The sequence below is a fragment of the Pelophylax lessonae genome (genome assembly GCF_965119305.1).
Source record: "Pelophylax lessonae genome assembly, chromosome: 12".
NCBI classification, from domain to species: Eukaryota; Metazoa; Chordata; class Amphibia; order Anura; family Ranidae; genus Pelophylax; species Pelophylax lessonae.
The window spans coordinates 150,451,069-150,470,513 of NC_138779.1; the positions used below are offsets into that span (position 1 = coordinate 150,451,069).

The 19,445-nt window shown below is 44.8% G+C and overlaps 1 protein-coding gene across 2 annotated transcripts in view; it reads right to left on the minus strand.

Moving 5' to 3' along the window:
* Positions 1–19,445, minus strand: part of SIK3 (SIK family kinase 3) — a 390,005-nt gene that overhangs the window by 75,519 nt on the left and 295,041 nt on the right. For both annotated transcript variants that reach the window (XM_082274215.1, XM_082274214.1), the window contains exon 15: positions 16,552–16,698. In XM_082274215.1, the coding sequence (XP_082130341.1) occupies positions 16,552–16,698 (147 nt within the window). The remainder of the gene's footprint in view (positions 1–16,551; positions 16,699–19,445) is intronic.

Sequence of the window (19,445 nt, forward strand, 5' to 3'; positions counted from 1 at the left end):
CACCGGGATCCCCCCACACTATACCCACACTGCAAACAGTGGGCATGCACCTAGGGGACTCATACACTGTGACCCCTCAAGATTACCAGGGCAGGACACACTATCCCAGGACCCTTGCAGAGTGGGGATAATGGTAGAGACCCCAGATCTCACATTAAAGAGGACCTGTCCTGCTTATTACTATTACAAAAGGATGTTTACATTACCTTATAGTAGAAAAAAAAGTGATCAAAAAAATGTTTTTTAAATGGACAGTATTAAAAAGGTAAAATAAAAAAAACAAGAATAAAAAATTTAAAAGCGGCCCATCCCACTGAGCTTGCGCGCAGAAGCGAAAGCGTACGCAAGTCCCGCCCACATATGTAAACGGTTTTCAAACCACATGTGGAGGTATTGCCGCGATCGTTACAGTGAGAGCAATAATTCTAGCACTAAATACTCTCTGTAACTCTAAACTAGTAACCTGTAGATATTTTTAAAGTGTTGCCTATGGAGATTTTTAAGGACCAACATTTGATGCCATTCCACGAGCGCAATTTTGAAGCATGACATGTTAAGTATCAATTTACTCGGCGTAAAATTATCTTTCGTATTATAGAAAAAAATTGGGCTAACTTTACTGTTTTCTAATTTTTTAGAATTGAAAAAAAAAAAGTGTAAATATGGTGTGACAAAATATTGCTACAATCTTCAAATTATTCTCTAGGGTCTCTGCAAAAATAAAATTATACATTTGGGGGTTCTAAGTAATTTTCTAGCAAAATATACGGATTTTACCTTGTAAAGAACAAGAGTCAGAAATAGGCCTGGCCCTTAATTGGTTAAAGCAAAAGGTGGTTTAACAAAATACTGACACAAAGGTGTCCTTTTATGAACGGGTGAATTTTTTTCTCCACTGGCTTCTCTACAGTTCTCCAGGGAAAATGATCACATCTGGCACCCCTTTTATGAATGGGAGAACTTCAGTTCGCCCAGGGTGATCAGAGGAGAACGGTTTTCTCGGAGATCTGTGTAGAAGTCAATGGGGCGTCTAATCTCATGAGACAAAGCGAGATTACCGTAGTATGAAAATCCCTGGCGCGCTTTAACAAGCAGAGATAAATTATCACTGCTGAGTACACCAGGTTAATAAATAATAGTCCCCTTACATATATATATATATATATATATATATATATATATATATATATATATATATATATATATATATATATATACACACATACACTGAATACACACACACATACATTGTATATATATATATATATATATATATACACATTAAATAGATATCTACATGTATGTGTGTATATATATATACATGTATATATATATACATAAATATGGCAGGGGGACATGATTACTGTGTTGGGGGGTCTGAACGAGGAAGAAGGAAGTCCATAATCTTCCTTTTTCCCCCTCAGTTCTCCCCCGATTCTGTCTTCACTCCCCGCTTCACAAGCTCCAGGCTGGTGAACCCGGGAGTGTGAATTCTGACCCAGATCGCCAGTGAAGTGCAGGATCGCAGCTTCATAGTCTGGCTGTTTCTGTGTCAGTCAATGACAGATTCCCATGTGAAGAGATGATCAGCAGAGAACATGTTCTCCCCCGATCATTTCTGTTTCATAAACTGAGAATGATCGGAAATGAGCTGTGATCAGCAGGATCACTGCTCATCTCCGTTTCATAAAAGGACACCAAAGGGTGATCCTATTTACAACTCAGTGATTCCATTTTTCAATTGTTTTCTGACATGTTAGTGTTAGATCTTTTACTTGGATGTTATAAGTTGCACTGAGTAAATACAGCTGGATAAAACAAAAACTGTCTATTTTAGGCTGAAAAGCAACAAAACGTGACTATTTTAAAGAGGGGTGATTCTTTTCTATACCCACTGTATAAGTATGCTACTTAAATTAAAATAAGTACCTTTTATTGCTCTGTCTCCTTTTAGGTCTTATTTTTCTGTTAGATCGTAGCTACCTTGGTTCTCCATGGTCCCATTGTATTTAGGAACATAGCTACTGTATCCTGCTGGCTCCTGAGATGGACTAGGGAGTATTTAAATTGTAGTGTGCAAAGAACAGTGCAAATGATGGCAACTAATGTGTATGGTTTGTTCCAAACAAACAAAATGACTGGGAAAAGGAGAGAACCGTGAGCTCACAGAGATTAGGAGGCAAAAAACACATTAAGAAATGATTTCATGAAAACTAGACTACACTACATGTCCATTATTTATTGAAGATTATGTTTATTTAGTGCCACATAAGTTCATAGGTTTGAGTGATGAATTGTTGATTGCACCTGGCAGCAGTAGAGCAAGAAACAGGCTCCCCCTACAGGAATGACAGAGATAGCAAGAGAGGCAAACCATGAAGTACCCTCAAAGGTACTAAAGGCCAACAAACAAGCCAGTTCAGGTTGGATAAGAGACAGAATGCTTTACATGGAGTACTTGCTGGTATGGAATTTGCTTGCTCTGCACCATGAGAAATGGCAATGACAGACTTGCAACAGGACAGTTTCCCAGCTTTTAAAAAGTTATGGATAACTGAATCTGACAGGCCCATCTCTTTACCAGCCTGGCCATTAAAACCAGTGACCAAGTAGGGTGGTACCTGGCCAGAACAGAAGAGCTCAGAAAAGGCATATAGTCTATCAAGTGCTAATTGAGGTTTAAATACCACATCTGTCTGGGCTGGTCAGGAGTGATGAGAATTACAAGAATGCCCTACTCCATCTCAACCCTGTGGAGAAAGTGAGAAAGGAGTTTCAGAGAAAAGGCATAGATCAGGCTGAACTAATCCCATAGAGCTGACTTGCAGACAAACCTGCCATTGACTGTAGAACCTGGAAGGTACAAATTCAGCATCTGCCATCTGCAACAGAGTTCTTGAAACACCTATGGGTTAGGACACCATTACCTGGAGTCCAGGGGATGATGACTGAGAAAAAATGGATTTTTGTAAAATCTTACCGTAAAATCCTTTTCTCTTAAGCTCATTGACAGACGCAGTCCTCTTGATTAATATCAAATCGGGTTATACTGCCCTCTACAGGAGTAGGACACTAGGCAGAAGGAAAACGTTCTGGCCACACCTTAGGGGCAGTCCCAGAGGGTATATCCTCTCACTTCCTGCTACAGGATGTCAGTTATGTCACAAAGCAGTGTCAGAGAATTTAACCCAACCCAACTCAAAAGTAGAGGGGCGGGTACTGCGTCTGTCAATGAGCTTAAGAGAAAAGGATTTTACGGTAAGATTTTACAAAAATCAATTTTTCTCTGTCGCTCATTGACAGACGCAGTCCTCTTGATTAATATCAAATCGGGACGTCCCAAAGCAGTGCCACAAATGAGGGGTGGGATAACAGAAATCAAAATCCAGAAGGCCCAACCGGAGCCAACCAGAAGCATCAAGGACTCATCGAGCAAAAAGATGAGACCTAAGTGAAAAACCCAACAAACCCTCGAGGTAGACCAACAGTCTCCTCACACAGCGGCCTGCAGGAACCTTGCGGCCAAAAAGAGGCATCCGCCGATGCCATCACATCAACCTTATACAATTTTGTAAAGGTATGAACCGACGACCAAGTAGTCGCCTTGAAAACCTGGACCACTGACGCCTAATGGCGGAAGGCCCAGGAAGCACTAAGCGCCCGAGTAGAGTGCGCCTTAACAGGAAACGGGGGATCCCGATCCTTAAATAGAATAAGCCTATACCACCGTCTGTCTGATCCATCTAGAGATGGTCGCGGCAGAAACAGGCAACCCCTTTCTAGGGCCATCCGTGATCACAAAAAGTGAATCCATCTTACGAAGCGAGTTCGTAGTAGTCAAGTGTACCCTGATTGTCCGAACCACATCCAAGTAGTGTAATGCAAACTCCCAAGGATGGCTAGGCTTAGGACACAGGGAAGGTAATACAATATTCTCATTCAGATGAAACTCTGAAACCACTTTAGGAAGGAAGGATGGATTCGGACGAAGAACCACCTTATCCTTATGTACCACCAGATATGGGGAACGTCAGGACAATGTGGCCAGTTCTGACACCCTGCGTGCAGAAGTGATAGCCACCAAAAAGGCCCCCTTCTGGGATAGCAAGGGAATCTCCCTAATATTTTCAAAGGGAGGTTTCTGAAGAACCGACAACACCAAATTAAGATCCCAGGGCGGTAAGGGCGCGCACCGGCGGAGCCAGGTGCCGCACCCCCTGGATGAAATTCCGCACCAAGGAATAGGTAGCCAAAGGCTTCTGAAAGAAGATTGCTAACGCTGAAACCTGACCCTTGACAGTACTCAAGGCCAGCTTCTGCTCAACCCCCTGTTGCAGAAAAGCCAAGATTCGGGTCACCGAATAGGCACGTGGAGGAAATCCAAGGGATTCACACCACGCAATATAAGACCTCCATGTGCGATGATAGACTTTTCTGGAAGTCGCTTTCCTTGCTTTAATTAAAGTAGGAATAACTGAAGTTGACAATCCCTTGTCCTTCAGCACCTGGGTCTCAATAGCTAGGCCGTTAAAGCCAGCGATTGTAATCCCTGAGACAGCAGATCCTCCCTGAGAGGAAGTCTCCAAGGAGCGTCCGCGACCAGCCTGACCAAGTCGGCGTACCAGGGTCGACGAGGCCAGTCCGGAGCTACCAGGATAACTGGAATTCCCTCCACCCCTATCCTGCGAAGAAGTTTCGGCAGTAACTTGAGAGGAGGGAAGGCATACAGTAGCTAATACTGACCCCACGGGGCGACCAGCGCGTCTGCTGCATCCGCTAGAGGCTCTCGGGAGCGGGCTACAAAACCTCTGCACCTTCCTGTTGAGCCGAGATGCCAACAGATCCACATTCGGGGTGCCCCAATGAAGGCACAGCTGGTGAAATACCTCTGGACGAAGAGGCCATTCCCCTTGATCCAGAATCTGACGGCTGAGATAATCTGCCGCGGAGAGAGCCGGAACAAACCGTTCCGCCCAACGAAGAATGCTGGCAACTTCGATGGCCGCCAGGACACTCTTGGTGCCCCCTTGGTGATTGACATAAGCCACGGCCGTGGCCTTGTCCGACTGGATTCGAACCGGGCTGCCCTGGAGCTGCTCGGTCCAGTAAATCAGACAAAGTCTGATCGCTCTCAGTTCCAATACATTTATCGGTAACCTGGATTCTATCGGAAGAGATGACTTCCCCTGGTTGAGCATCAGAGACCGAAGCCACCAGACCAGAGACTCCCTGGTCCGCTCGCTCAACCGGATCCGATTGTCAAGGGAATCGGGATTCCAATTCCATTTGAGAGGAATCTCCTTTTGGAGAATTCGGGTATGAGACTGGGCAAACGGTACTGCCTCTAAGGAGGCCACCATCAGTCCCAGGACCCTCATGCGAGTCCGAAGGGAAGGCCAGTTGACGGACAGCAACATCCGAATCGTTCACTGAATCTTCTGGAGTTTCTCCGCAAGGAGAAACACTCTTGCCAAGGATGTATCCAAAGTTAGGCCCAGATAGTTCAGTCTCCTGGTTGGAACCAGGGATGATCTTTGGGAGACGCAAGAAAACGCTGATGTCCTGCGAAGATGGGGATATGAAGATAGGCATCCTTGCTGTCTCTGGACGCCAGGAAATCCCCCTGATGCAGGGAGGCCACCACTGTACGGATGGACTCCATCTTGAATTTTTGTACCCGGACAAAACACTTGAGTGCTCTTAAGTCCAGAATTGGACGCACCTTGCCCTCCTTTCTGGGTATTGTGAATAGGTTTGAATAGAACCCCTGAAAACGTTCTGCTCAAGGAACGGGAACTACCACTCCTTGTTGCATCAAGTCCATTACTGCCCCCCGCAAAGCTTCTAAGCGATCCGGGGATAGTCGAATGTTGGAAGGGAAGAATCGCACCGGTAGAAGTGATCAAAACTCGATCTTGTATCCCGACCGTATGACCTCGCGAACCCCTTTGTCCGGGATTCTGGAAAGCCATGGATCCGGCAACCGGTGAAGACGTCCCCCCACCAGAGATGGGTGGGGGCGCACCACCGACCAGCACTTTAACCACAACACGCGTCTGAGGACCACTGCTGAAACCGATGCACGCCCTAACAAGGGAGTGGCGTCCAGGGCGGCGTCACAGATGAACTGTTGTCAATGTTTGTGAAACTAAACCAATGGCAACCACTGGCCTAAAGGTTGACCCTATCAGGGAAAAAATGGAGCGGGATTCCGCTTCCATTTTACGATCCACCGGATCCCTAAAGGACGGAGCGTCCTCCAACGGGATAACAGTGGCTTTATTTAATCTGGAAATCGGTGAGTCCACCACTGGTGGTACCGTCCATTTTTTAAAGAGGGATTCCTCAAACGGATAGCGCCTAGCAATGCGTTTGGAAGTAGCAGGGGTTCGTTTCGGACGATCCCAATTCTTCTTTAATAAGAGTACCAAAACAGTTGGGCAAGGGAATTTCAGAGTCAGCTACCTCTGCCGGTGTAACCTCAAGACTTAAGGTTTCCCGGACAGACATGACTAGTGCGTCCACCAACGCTTCTTCTTGTGCTATGGCGGAGGCAGAAACGTCCTCCTCAGTGTCTGAGGAGACCGTACCCGAGACCGCAGCCCCAGAAAAGGGACCTGCAGCTGCAGTGACCAGCTCAGAATCCGTATCTGAAGTGTCAGATGAAATAGGGGTAGGCGGGGGTCGCTTTCTTGACCCCTGTCCCTGACAGGCCACCTCCACCCAGGATACCAAAGACTACAAAACTGCTGATAATGTATCAATCACAAGTGGGGTACTGGAGGGTCCTGCGGCCACCTCGAGGGGATCAGGTGGGGATACATGTGTGGCAGGGTCCATGATTATTCAAGACACTTGCCAGCAAACAAAAAATAATTGCAAAGAAAAAAACTTTTTTTTTTTGTAATCCCCCAGCGCAACAGCGCCCCTCAGTGTTACCTGCTTGGACCCCACAGAGAGAGAGAGAGAGACCCCAAGGCTCACCACCTGATGCACAGAAGTTTCTATCAACCTGCTCTCAGCGCTGTCTCTTACAGACCGGAAGTCTTTTGGATCCTTTTCCCGGGAAAAGGAGGCGGCTCCGCCCCTTTACACGCCTTCCGGCGCCTCCCATGCTACTCCTCGAGGTAGCTGGTCATCTCCAAAATGGCCGCCCCCATGCTGGAGACACGAGGCTACGCCAAGATGGCGGCCCCGCGCGACCTGCGGGAAAATGGCGACGGCCTGTGGAAAGATGGCAGCGGCCTGCGGATGGCGGTAGTCCAGGCACAGGCATCGGCCTGTATTGCAACCTTATGTATCAGGTAGGATGCTATCACCTTCTTACATGGCCATCCTAACAGAAATGCCAGCCACTGACTTCAGTCATGGTCCCTTTACAGTGCCCCTCATACAGTGACTTCCGATAGTCAGCTCCCAAACCAAGCCTCCTGGTTCTTATTCACTAAATCACCCTTAAGAGGGGGATCTGTGACCTTATTATAGGATAGAGGGGGGATCCAGGATCATAAGGGTCCGATCATCCCAGGGAGGGGCCCGCGTCCACCCACAAACCCGTCAGGGGGAGAGGGGGAACATTTTACTCACCATACCGGAACAGGCGGGCGCCAACTCCTGACAGAACCCCTCTCCACCGAGGTGGGGGGGCTGTCGACCAATACGGATGCCGTGGCTCAGTTTCCAACTGGTCGTCGGCGTCCCGGCGAGACGTTTAACTCGCAGGGTCAATCCCCGTCCAGTGGGACTATGTCGCGGCCGACCCAGCGCGGAGCTAAGGCCTGCACGCGCTCGTAGGCTGACTGGGGTGACCACTGGATCTCAACATCCAGCCCGTTGCCCAGTTTCAGCATACTTGCTTGACGATCTCACAGGAACAACTGGAGAAAAAAGCTGCCTAAAAAAAAAAGTTTTTCTAAAAAATCTTGCCAGGACCAAAGATCCCAGCAAGGAACTTAGGTCCTTACTCCTAACTAGACAGAAAAAAACTGACATCCTGTAGCAGGAAGTGAGAGGATATACCCTCTGGGACTGCCTCTAAGGTGTGGCCAGAACGTTTTCCGTCTGCCTAGTGTCCTACTCCTGTAGAGGGCAGTATAACCTGATTTGATATTAATCAAGAGGACTGCGTCTGTCAATGAGCGACAGAGAAATACGATTTTTGTAAGATCTTACCGCAAAATCTTTTTCTCTGATGTCCATTGACAGATGCAGCCTCCATCTTCATTAGCTGAATGGGTTATGCTGCCCCCAGCAGGAGTAGTCTAGGCAGGAAAAATGTTACATGTACACGCCTACGGGACCGTACCCACATGCATAGCCCTCACACCCTCTGCTCAGCAAACCAGTTTAGTTGTAAGCAGTGAAGGAAAAACCATCTCCACATCAGAGGGGTGGGTGCTGCGTCTGCCAATTGACTTCATAGAAAACGATTTTACGGTAAGATATTACAAAAATCGTTTTTTCTCTATCGTCCTTTGACAGACGCAGCCTCCATCTTCATTAGCTGAGTGGGATGTCCCAAAGCAGTATAGGCATGAGGGGTGGGAAAGAACGGAACCAGAAAGTAACGTAAACTCCAAGACCCCCTAAGAGAAACAAAAAACATTCTCTTACGAAACTGCAGCCTGCAAAACCTTGCGGCCAAAAGAGGCATCAGAAGAAGCCAATAAATCCACCTTGTAGAATTTAGTAAAGGTGTGCACAGACGACCAAGTCGCTGCCTTTCAAACTTGTACAACAGATGCCTGGTGGCGAAAAGCCCAAAAGGCATTTAGCGCTCTAGTAGAATGTGCCTTCACAGGGAATGGAGGAACCTGGCCCTTGATTGAATAAGCTGAAACAACCGTCTGCCTGATCCACTCTGAAATGGACGCAGCCAATCCTTTGCGAGGACCTTACGTAAGGACAAAGATAAAGTCCGATTTCCTAAAGGACTCAGTAACCGTCAGATAAACTCTTATCGCCCGAACCACATCCAAAGAATGCAAGGCAATTTCCTTGGGATGCTTAGGCTTAAGACATAAGGAAGGTAACACGATGTCTTCATTAAGATGAAAATCCAAACACTACCTTAGGCAGAAAAGACGAATTAGGTTGGAGAACCACTTTATCCCTGTGGACCACCAAATAAGGTTAACGACAGGACAGCGCCGCCATTTCAGATACTCTGCAAGCAGAAGTAATAGCCACCAGGCAACCTTCTGCAACAAGGAAAGCAGAGAAATCTCCCTAATATTCTCAAATGGAAGCTTTTGAAGAATAGACAAACCAGATTGAGATCCCATGGAAGTAACGGAGATCTCCTCGGAGGAGCCAGATGACGCACTCCCTGAACAAAAGTGCAAGCCAAGCTATTAGTAGCCAACGGACATTGGAAGTTAACAGCCAAGGCTGACACCTGGTCCTTGATAGTACCCAACGCCAAATGCTGTTCAACCCCTTTTTGTAAAAAAGGCTAAAACCCTAGCCACAGAAAACAAACGAGGGTGCATTTGCCGCAATTTACACCATGAAATGTATGATTTCCACGTACGATGATAGATCTTCCTAGACGTCGACTTCCTGGCCTTCAAAAGGGTAGGAATCACTGAGTCAGAAAGGCCTCTATCCCTTAACACCTTGCTTTCACCAGCCAAGCCATTAAAGCCAGCGACCGTAAAGCAGGATGGATGATAGGTCTCGGAGGTAGCAGATCTTCCCGCAGAGGATCTGCGACCAGTCTTACCAGGTCTGCATACCAAGACCGTTGAGGCCAGTCTGGTGCCACCAGAATGCCTTCCACCGCCACCCGGCCAAGGAACCTCGGCAGAATATCGATCAGGAAGCGCCGATCGTGGGTACCTGACAGGCTAGGGGGATCTTTTAGGAGGTACAGTCCCATTATCCAGAGGAGAGGGGCCCACATTCCCCCCCCCCAAGGCCACCAGGGGCAAGGGGGTCACATTTACTCACCATACCATGGACCGGGTGGGCTCTGCTCTAGGCAGACCTCCTCCCACCCGAAGTGGGGGTGCTGCCAGTCGAGGGGTACGCTGCGACTCAAGGCGTTCCAAGTCGTCGCATCCTGGTGAGGCATCCGCTCGCAGGCTCGCCCCCATTCGGAAAGGGGCATAGTTGCGCCGAGGCCTAGTGCAGGATTATAACCTACTCACGCTCGTAGGCCAGGCTGGGGGAACCATAAGGATCTAGATTAAGATTAAGCCCCAGCCGGCATTGCTTGCAGATCACTAGGATGATTCCCCTGAACACTAGCTAGCAAGTGAGTAAAGAGAAATAAAACAAAATATTCTGAAAATAATAAAAAAAACTGGGAACAGCTGCTAAGCTTATGTGCCTGAATTTGTATTTCAAATTACATTTTAAAAAAAAGTGCATTTAAAGGGCAAACTTTTTTGATAGAGTAGGTAGGGTTAGATTCTTTATTCAATTTTGAATAATGTTTTTATAAATCTATCCTGGTAACGATTGTCTTCGGGACAGCGTGATGGAAAATTCAAAGTTTTGAATTGTCATCAGAGCAAGAGGTAAGAAAAAAACACTGTTCTTATAACAACTAAAATAAATAAACTTTAGTCTTTTTTTTTTTTTAATTCTTAACTGCATTTGTGCTTTTAAAATATCGGTCTGGAATTCAGATTTAAAAACCTAAACTATTTCTCATTTTTTAAAGATCTATTAAAAACACAAAGTTTACAGATATCAGCTGCTGAAAATAAAATAAAAATATTGTAATTAAATTCTTCAAAAACAGCTCCTTCAGAGATTTTGCAATTTAGGACTAACCACATCCTCTTGTTTACTTATAGCAGAATAATATCCTGAGAAAATAAAGACGCGCATAACTGGATTGCAAGGATTTTGTACAAGGTCACAACAGCTGACTGTGCTTGGAAAACACTGCATCCCTGATCTATTTGCTCCAGCGTGGCAATCAGTGGGTGTTGAACAAAGTTTGCACTCTTGCGTATACATTTACCGGCCAAAGGTTGGAAGGAAACACACGCTTCCTAGGAAAACACAGAGCATTTTGTGCTCCAATCAATAAAATACCATAGCAATGAACAAAACATATATTTCAGATAAGACAGAATTAAAAAAACAGGAGTCAAACTACAGACTGAACTACAACTGCAGAAATTCAGGTGTATCAAAGGCTTCTGAACGCCTGTTTGTAACTGGAGGGATTTGCATGATCACTTTTTAAAAGTGTATCTAAAGCGAAACTTTTCTTTATTTTTTTTTTTTAGGTAACATAGTTTAGGATACAAAGCATGCGAGGAAGAAGGTTTAGCAGGGGAGATATTCACCTTCCCTTTTTGTCCTGGTGACCATCCTCAAGGGGACTGAAATGGAGAGAAAATCCTACATTTTGAGTTGTCACTAGAACAGAAATAGAGGGGAGGTTTTCCTATCAGGACACATGGGTCAATTCACTAAGCTTTACCGCATGCGGTAAGGGTATCATGTTACTCATTTGCATAAATCATCGCATGCAGTAAATAGAGTCCAATTCATTAAAAAAAAAAAAAACGATTTTGCAGTACACAAAAAGAAAAAAAACAAAAAACGAAACAGGAACTAAAAAAATACCACCCTTTGCTCGCGGTACCCAGTGCAGTACCAGAAGTAGGGGCCTATTCAAACCCTCAGAAAGGGGCTCTCCCCCAGCGAGAGCCTAATTCAACCTATAGAAGGCCCGCAGAAAGGGGTACTTTTGCACACACAGAAAGGGGTGCAATACTACCCTCAGAGATGGGTTTAATTCCACCCACAGAGGACACACAGAAAGTTGACACTATTCCACTAGCAGTGGACACACAAATATGTGGCATTATACATCACGAGTACACAAGTATTTTTCATTTTTCTTTATTAAATCAAAAAGGCATCAAAAAGGCTTCTGTTTAAAGTAAATGTTTTGAAAAGTGCAACAATGAAATATGTCAAACATGACAATTAATCCACCTAGAAGTGACCTCCTGAAGTGGCCACTGAAATACTGTTGGTTATATACACCGTTACAACAAGTTAAACTTGGATAGAAACATGAAAAATAAATACAAAATGTTGAAAAAGTGTATAAAAAAAAAATAAAGTCTAATTTTCTTAGCTTTCTACAATATAAACATAGGCAGCAGCACAGAAATGGGCCTATATATATATATATATATATAATTTTCAACAACTCTAATAGGCCATACATTTGCAAAAAAAATTGATTTTACTGTAAAATCCTTTTCTCTGAAGTTCATCGACAGACGCAGCTCCATCTATTCAGAGACTATAGGGTTATGCTCCTCCTATCAGGAATAGGCACTAGACAGGATAAAAGCTTAACCACACCTATGGGGCTGTCCCTGCAAGCATAACCCCACACACCCTGCTATCATCACACATAAATCAAATTCAAGAAAATTTCCGCGCTAATGAAATGAAAAGAGTGATAAATGTCAGCAGCCAACACAAAATCAACCAACAATGACTCAAATTAATATTAAACCATAAGTGTAGCGCTAGAAATAAAAAATAATCACAACAAATGAAAAATAGTGTCCAAGTGAATGGAAAAACTAATAATCACAATAATGTGAATTTAGAAAGAAAAAAGGGGGGGAGGGTAGTGTCCAGATGAATAAGTCCCAAAGGAAAATGATATAAAATCCAATCCTAAATCCACATGCGTAATAATCCAAGGGGGAGGATTTCTTCCCTTGACACCAAGGGTATGTGAAGGGAGGGGAACACCTCTGTGATGGGGGTAAGTACAGCAGCTTACCAGATTTCCATGGCTGATCAACTTAATGAATCAGCCTCTCCCAGCTATTTAATCAAGACCACCGAAGATGTGATGTTACGTGGATGCTTATTCAGAAATGGACCACTTCTCAGGATACGTGGAGGGATCAGTGCAGAAAAAACACTCCTCAATATTTCTCATCGATCATAAATGAATATGTAAGGAAAAAGAAAGCGAGGCCCATAGCGTGATCCCGTTTAAAAATTACAATCTTATTTATTAAAAAAGGTACTCACAATGTAACATAAGTATTCAGGCTTGTCAAAATGGTTGTACAAGGGATGGAAGTGCGGCGTCCCGCAGACTGTCCCAGGCAACAAGATAGTAGAGGCCAGCGAAAAATTCAAGGGGCGTGTGGACGTTGCGTCTGGAGTCGCCAACGTTTCGTCTCAATAACTTCCAGCCTGGGACAGTCTGCGGGACGCCGCACTTCCATCCCTTGTACAACCATTTTGACAAGCCTGAATACTTATGTTACATTGTGAGTACCTTTTTTAATAAATAAGATTGTAATTTTTAAACGGGATCACGCTATGGGCCTCGCTTTCTTTTTCCTTACATATTCATTTATGATCGATGAGAAATATTGAGGAGTGTTTTTTCTGCACTGATCCCTCCACGTATCCTGAGAAGTGGTCCATTTCTGAATAAGCATCCACGTAACATCACATCTTCGGTGGTCTTGATTAAATAGCTGGGAGAGGCTGATTCATTAAGTTGATCAGCCATGGAAATCTGGTAAGCTGCTGTACTTACCCCCATCACAGAGGTGTTCCCCTTCCTTCACATACCCTTGGTGTCAAGGGAAGAAATCCTCCCCCTTGGATTATTACGCATGTGGATTTAGGATTGGATTTTATATCATTTTCCTTTGGGACTTATTCATCTGGACACTACCCTCTCCCCCTTTTTTCTTTCTAAATTCACATTATTGTGATTATTAGTTTTTCCATTCACTTGGACACTATTTTTCATTTGTTGTGATTATTTTTTATTTCTAGCGCTACACTTATGGTTTAATATCATCAAACAGTTTCATTGCAAGCAATGTTTAGAATAGAAAAAACCCCATTCACTCAGAAGTAGAGGGGCAGGTGCTGCGTCTGTCGATGAACTTCAGAGAAAGGATTTTGCTGCAAGTTCTATCCAGTTTTCTATATCGTTCATCGACAGCCGCAGTTCCAACTATTCAGAGACTATAGGGATGTCCCAAAGCAGTATATTCATGAGGGGTGGGAAGACAACGCAAATGGCAATAGTCCCCAAAGGGTAAACTTAACCAACCAGGTAACATGGCGCTCACCCTGAAAATACAATAGCTGAAACTGAGAACCAGAAGGTCCCGCAATCGCTCCCAGGGGGTTTGCAGGTGAAATATCCTGGGACTCCATGTTACACTTTTTAAAATAATTGGGCAGTGTCTCTTTAAGACTGCCAAAAACGCGGTCCCACCACTATAAGTGCGGGCTCAAAATCCCTGGTTATTATAAGATAATAGAGTGAATGAAGAAAAAACCCACAGGGAACCCCAGGAAAATGTGACCAGACCACAGAGGAGACTTCCAGCATGACCTGTGCAAAAATGAAACCGACACTGCCAGTACAGGAAGAGGAAGAGAAAACTTAGTCTCTATACTTTAAACAACTATGCCGCATGCCTGTCCAGCTTATGGACCTCAGGAAAATGGCTGCCCATATAGTTACATAGTAGTTACTATAGTCCATCCAGATCAACCACTGTGTATGGCCATAATCATTTCTCTTACCCCTGAATGTTCTGATCCTTGAGATGTACGTCCAAGAGTCTTTTGAAAGTAGCCATACTTCCCGCAGTAACTACCTTTTGTGGCAGAGAATTCCACAGTCTTGTAGCCCTAACAGTAAAGAACCCCCTGCGTTGCCTGAGGTTAAAACGCTTCTCCTCTAATCACACTGTATGGCCTCATGCAATCCTTGCGACTGAATCGTTTTTTTTTCTATGCTGAAATCACCGTTAAGGTATTTGTAAATTGCTATCATGTCTCCTCTCAGGCGTCTCTTCTCCAGGGAGAATAAATCAAGCGCTTGTAAACGTTCTTCATAATTAACGTCCTTTAACGTCCTCCAATCCCCTAATTACTTTAGTTGCCCTTCTCTGGACCCTCTCCAGCTGGAATAATGGAATATAAAAATCATGATCCGCAGCAAAATGGTGGCCCCCACGGCACGCCATGCGGTCTCCAGGACCCCCAAAAGGGGGCCCAGAACAATAGGCATCGGAAGATCCCTGCCCAGGGTCTCACACAGGACAAGTCACCCCCCTCAAATAAGTGCCACAATGGCAGCATTATTACCGCTCACCAAAACACCTGCTAGGGGTAGGGGAAAGCCGAGGGTTACACAGGACTAGTCCACCGAGGTGCCAGGGGAACCGAGGGAGCCCCTAAGGTCCGACTATTCCAGGGAAGGGCCCACGTCCACCCCGAGACCGGCAGGGTTTTTTTGGGGGGACTATTTACCCCACATACCATGGTAACAGGTGGGTGCCATTCAGAAACAGATCACCTCCCACCTAGGATGGGGGTGCTGTCAGCCAATGGGAAGCTGCGACTTGGCGTTCCAGGTCGTGTGTGACCCAGCGAGACTGTCCACTTGCAGGCTCATCCCCATCTGTCGGGGCACTGTCGTGGCAAGGCCTAGTTCTGGACAATAACCTGCTCACGCTCATTGGCAAGGCTGGGAGACCTTAAGGATCTAGATTATCCAGTGCGAAACCTCAGCCTGCCATTGCTTATAGTTCCTCTGGATCTTGGTCCTCAGGAACAAACTAGTGAACAAACTTTCCTATAATAGCTAAAACTGAAGTCCCAGCAGGAAGCTAGGTCCTATTCCTTAACCTAGGCAGAAACAAACTGTTTGATGATAGCAGGGTGTGTGCGGTTATGCTTGCAGGGAAAGCCCCCATAGGTGTGGTTAAGCTTTTTTCCTGTCTAGTGCCTATTCCTGATAGGAGGAGCATAAACCTATAGTCTCTGAATAGATGGAGCTGCTTCTGTTGATGAACGATAGAGAAACACATTTTTTTGAATGTCTGGCATGATGGCTTTAGTAAAGGAGCTTGGACTACCAAAAATCAGGAGCCATTTGATTTAAGAAGGTAGTTCTGCCTTCAAATATAGATTACTGTAAAAAAAAAAATTTTAGATTAAAAAAATGTTTTTTGCCAAAGAAAAATAAAATGGTAAAAAAATGAATTATTATAAGCAAATTACCTTAAACAACCCTTTAATCACTGAAACGTGGGATAAATTACCACATTAGAAAATGCGGCAGTTACCGAACAATCGACAAAAATACTGCATTCGTTATTTAACGCTAAATTCTTAGTGAATTGAACTTTCACAACTGATTTATCGCATGCGTTATTTTACCGCATTTTATTTGCCGTTATTTAGCTATTTAACCTGACAGTGACATCTGTTCAAGAGCTTTTCCCTTCATTTTAGAGAGGTTTTTCTCACACCTGTTGTGTCCATGGGATGAATTGCCCACAATAGGCCAGAATGGGGCAAAAAAAAAAAAAAAAAATCCACCCTTTCCAACCAAAAGCTTAAAAAAAACGAAATGTTTACCTAAGCATACTTTAAGTCAGAGAGGCCACTGCAACAGCTATACAATCTGTAGTTTAAACACAGTGAGCTGCTACCTATACCACCCAAGTATTACGACTTTACTAATCGGTCCAATGATTCTCAAGGCTGTTGGTATGTACTCACCGGTACTGGTCAGTAGCAAGGTGAGGGGGCCAAACTCTATTTCTGAAACACTGCTGCTGCCCCAGTTGACGCTGTAGTTCTGGAGGAATCTCAGCTGTAGGACTAGTCATGGCCAATGTGTGTCTCTTGGTACGATTGGCAAGATACCTAAAATACAAGTACACTGTTTAGTAACAAATAAAATCACAGCAGCAATAATAATTGAAATTTAAGCTCCTCTTTGCTGGTATCTAAGAAAAGGAATGCTCCTAGCACATATACTATTTTAGGCAATAAAACTTTTTTCAGGAAAACACTTTTTCAATGTACAAAGGAGTCTGTATGTTATTCCTTTATTTGCCTACTTTCTTCTGGGTGTCATACTTTGCTACTACAATCCAAAACAAATTGGAAGTTTAAAGTTGAACTCTAGGCAGATAACGACCCAATGTAATGCAGCTCGGTGATCAATAATACATTACTAAATTTAGTGAATAGAGGTGCAGCGCTTCAGAAGCATGATAATAGCCCTAGTAGAGATTCAAAATGGAGAGTCCAACAGGTACAAGTTCGAAACTTAAGTGCCAGGATAAGTCCTCCACCAACAGCAATGAACACACTGACCCTTACCATCATGAGTGGACCACTATGTACACTGCTCAAAAAAAAAAAAACACTTTGAAAACACATCAGATCTCAATGGGAAAAAAAAATAACGCTGGATATCTTTACTTAAATGGACTGGGTTATGTGTTAGGAATGAAAGCATGCCACATCGTTTGATGGAAATGTAAATTATCAACTTACAGAGGGCTGAATTCAAAGACACCTCGAGAATCAAAGTTAAAAGAGATCCAGCAGGCTAGTCCATTTTGCTGAAACTTCATTGCAGCAATTCAAAATGGTACCCAGTAGTAGTTTGTATGACCTCCACGTTCTTGTACGTATGCCTGACAATGTCGGGGCATGATCATAATTATGGCACTTTTCCACTGCAAGTACCGGCTAGTACCGGCTCGGCTCTACTCGGCCCTGCTTGGCCCGGTTTGCTTTTCCACTGCGGTACCGCATGGTATAGTGTCGGAACGGTTCGGTACGGTACGGTATAGGTTTGCTTTTCCACTGAAGTAGTACTAAAGTTAAGTGGGTGGGATAACAACGGGGTGGGTGTGATTCTCTGACCAATCAGTGGCTAGTAGTGACTGCATGCAAAGGATTGTGGGATATGGTACCAGTTTGGTACCTGTTGGAACCACAATCGAGTAGGTACTGTTTTTTCAGAGCCGTACCGTACCGTACCGTTCGGTTCCATGCAGTGGAAAAGCAAACCTATACCGTACCGTACCGAACCGTTCCGACCCTATACCATGCGGTACCGCAGTGGAAAAGCACAAAAGCGTGCCGAGCCGGTACGGTTCTATGCAGTGGAAAAGCGCCATTAGACAGCAGATGGCATTTCCTCCCAGATCTGGACCAGGGCATTACTGAGCTCCTGAACAAACTGAGGTGTAACCTGGCAGCGTCGAACAAACAAACACAATGTCAGAGAGGTGTTCTATTGGATTAAGCTCAGGCGAGCATAGGGGCCATTCAGTGGAATCAATACCTTCATCCTCCAGGAACTGGCTGCATACTCTTGCCACATAAGGCCGGGCATTGTCGTACACCAGCATAGGGTCTGACAATGGGTCTAAGGATTCCCCCCCCCCCCCCGATACCCAATGGCAGTCAGGGTGCTATTGTCTAGGCCAGTAATGGCGAACCTTGACACCCCAGATGTTTTGGAACTACATGTCCCATGATGCTCAACTACACTGTAGAGTGCATGAGCATCATGGGAAATGTAGTTCAAAAACATCTGGGGTGCCAAGGTTCGCCATCACTGGTCTAGGCTGTAGAGGTCTTTGTGTCCCTCCATGGATATGCCTCCGCAGAATCACTGACCCACCACCAAACCAGTCAGGCTAAATGATGTTACAGGCAGCATAAGGTTCTCCACGGCTTCTCCAGACCCTTTCATGTATGTCACATGTGCTAAGGGTGAACCTGCTCTCATCTGTGAAAAGCACAGGGCATCAGTGGAGGACCTGCCAATTCTGGTGTTCAATGTCAAATGCCAATCGAGATCAACAGTGATGGGCAGTGAGCACAGGGCCCACTAGAGGACGTTGGGCCCTGAGGCCACCATCATGAAGTCTGTTTCTGATTGTTTGGTCAGAGACATTCACCTGCTGGAGGTCATTTTGACTGACCCTAGCCAAATGTAAAACTAGTGAAAAACAGTCAGAAAAGATGAGTAGGGAAAAAAAGGTAATTGGCTTCCACCTGTAAAACTATTCATTGTTGCCCATCTCTACTGCACCTGTTGATTTCATTAACAACAAAGCAGCTGAAACTGGGTAACAACCCCTTCTGCTTCTTAACTGACCAGCTCAATACTCCAGTTTACTTGACTTGATGCTATACACTGTATATAGTAGTCCAATGTGCTTTATATGGCTCCCAAATGTATCCTAACGATATAAGAAACACCTCCACAAACCAAATCCCAGAGAATATAGGGTTCAGAAATCAATAGAGAAACTTCACTATGCAGCTTTTAAAAACAATCAATTTTATTCAAATCCAAAGACTGCACTCACCAAACATCTGATTAAATCTCGCATGCAAATCAAAAAAATAAGGGAATGTTTCCAAACAGCAAGATGGCCAACCTTCGTGCGTGACCTCCATGCAGGGCGATGTCACATGATCGAGCTCCAACCGAGGGAGCTTGGTGGAGCTGGATCAAGGGACGTTCCCTTGCATGGAGGTCGGCCATCTTGCTGGTTGGAACTATTCCCTTGTGTTTAACCTCCCGGAGATAATCCTGACTGTGGCTCAGGGTTAATTTTCAGTACCAAAAGCGGTAAAGG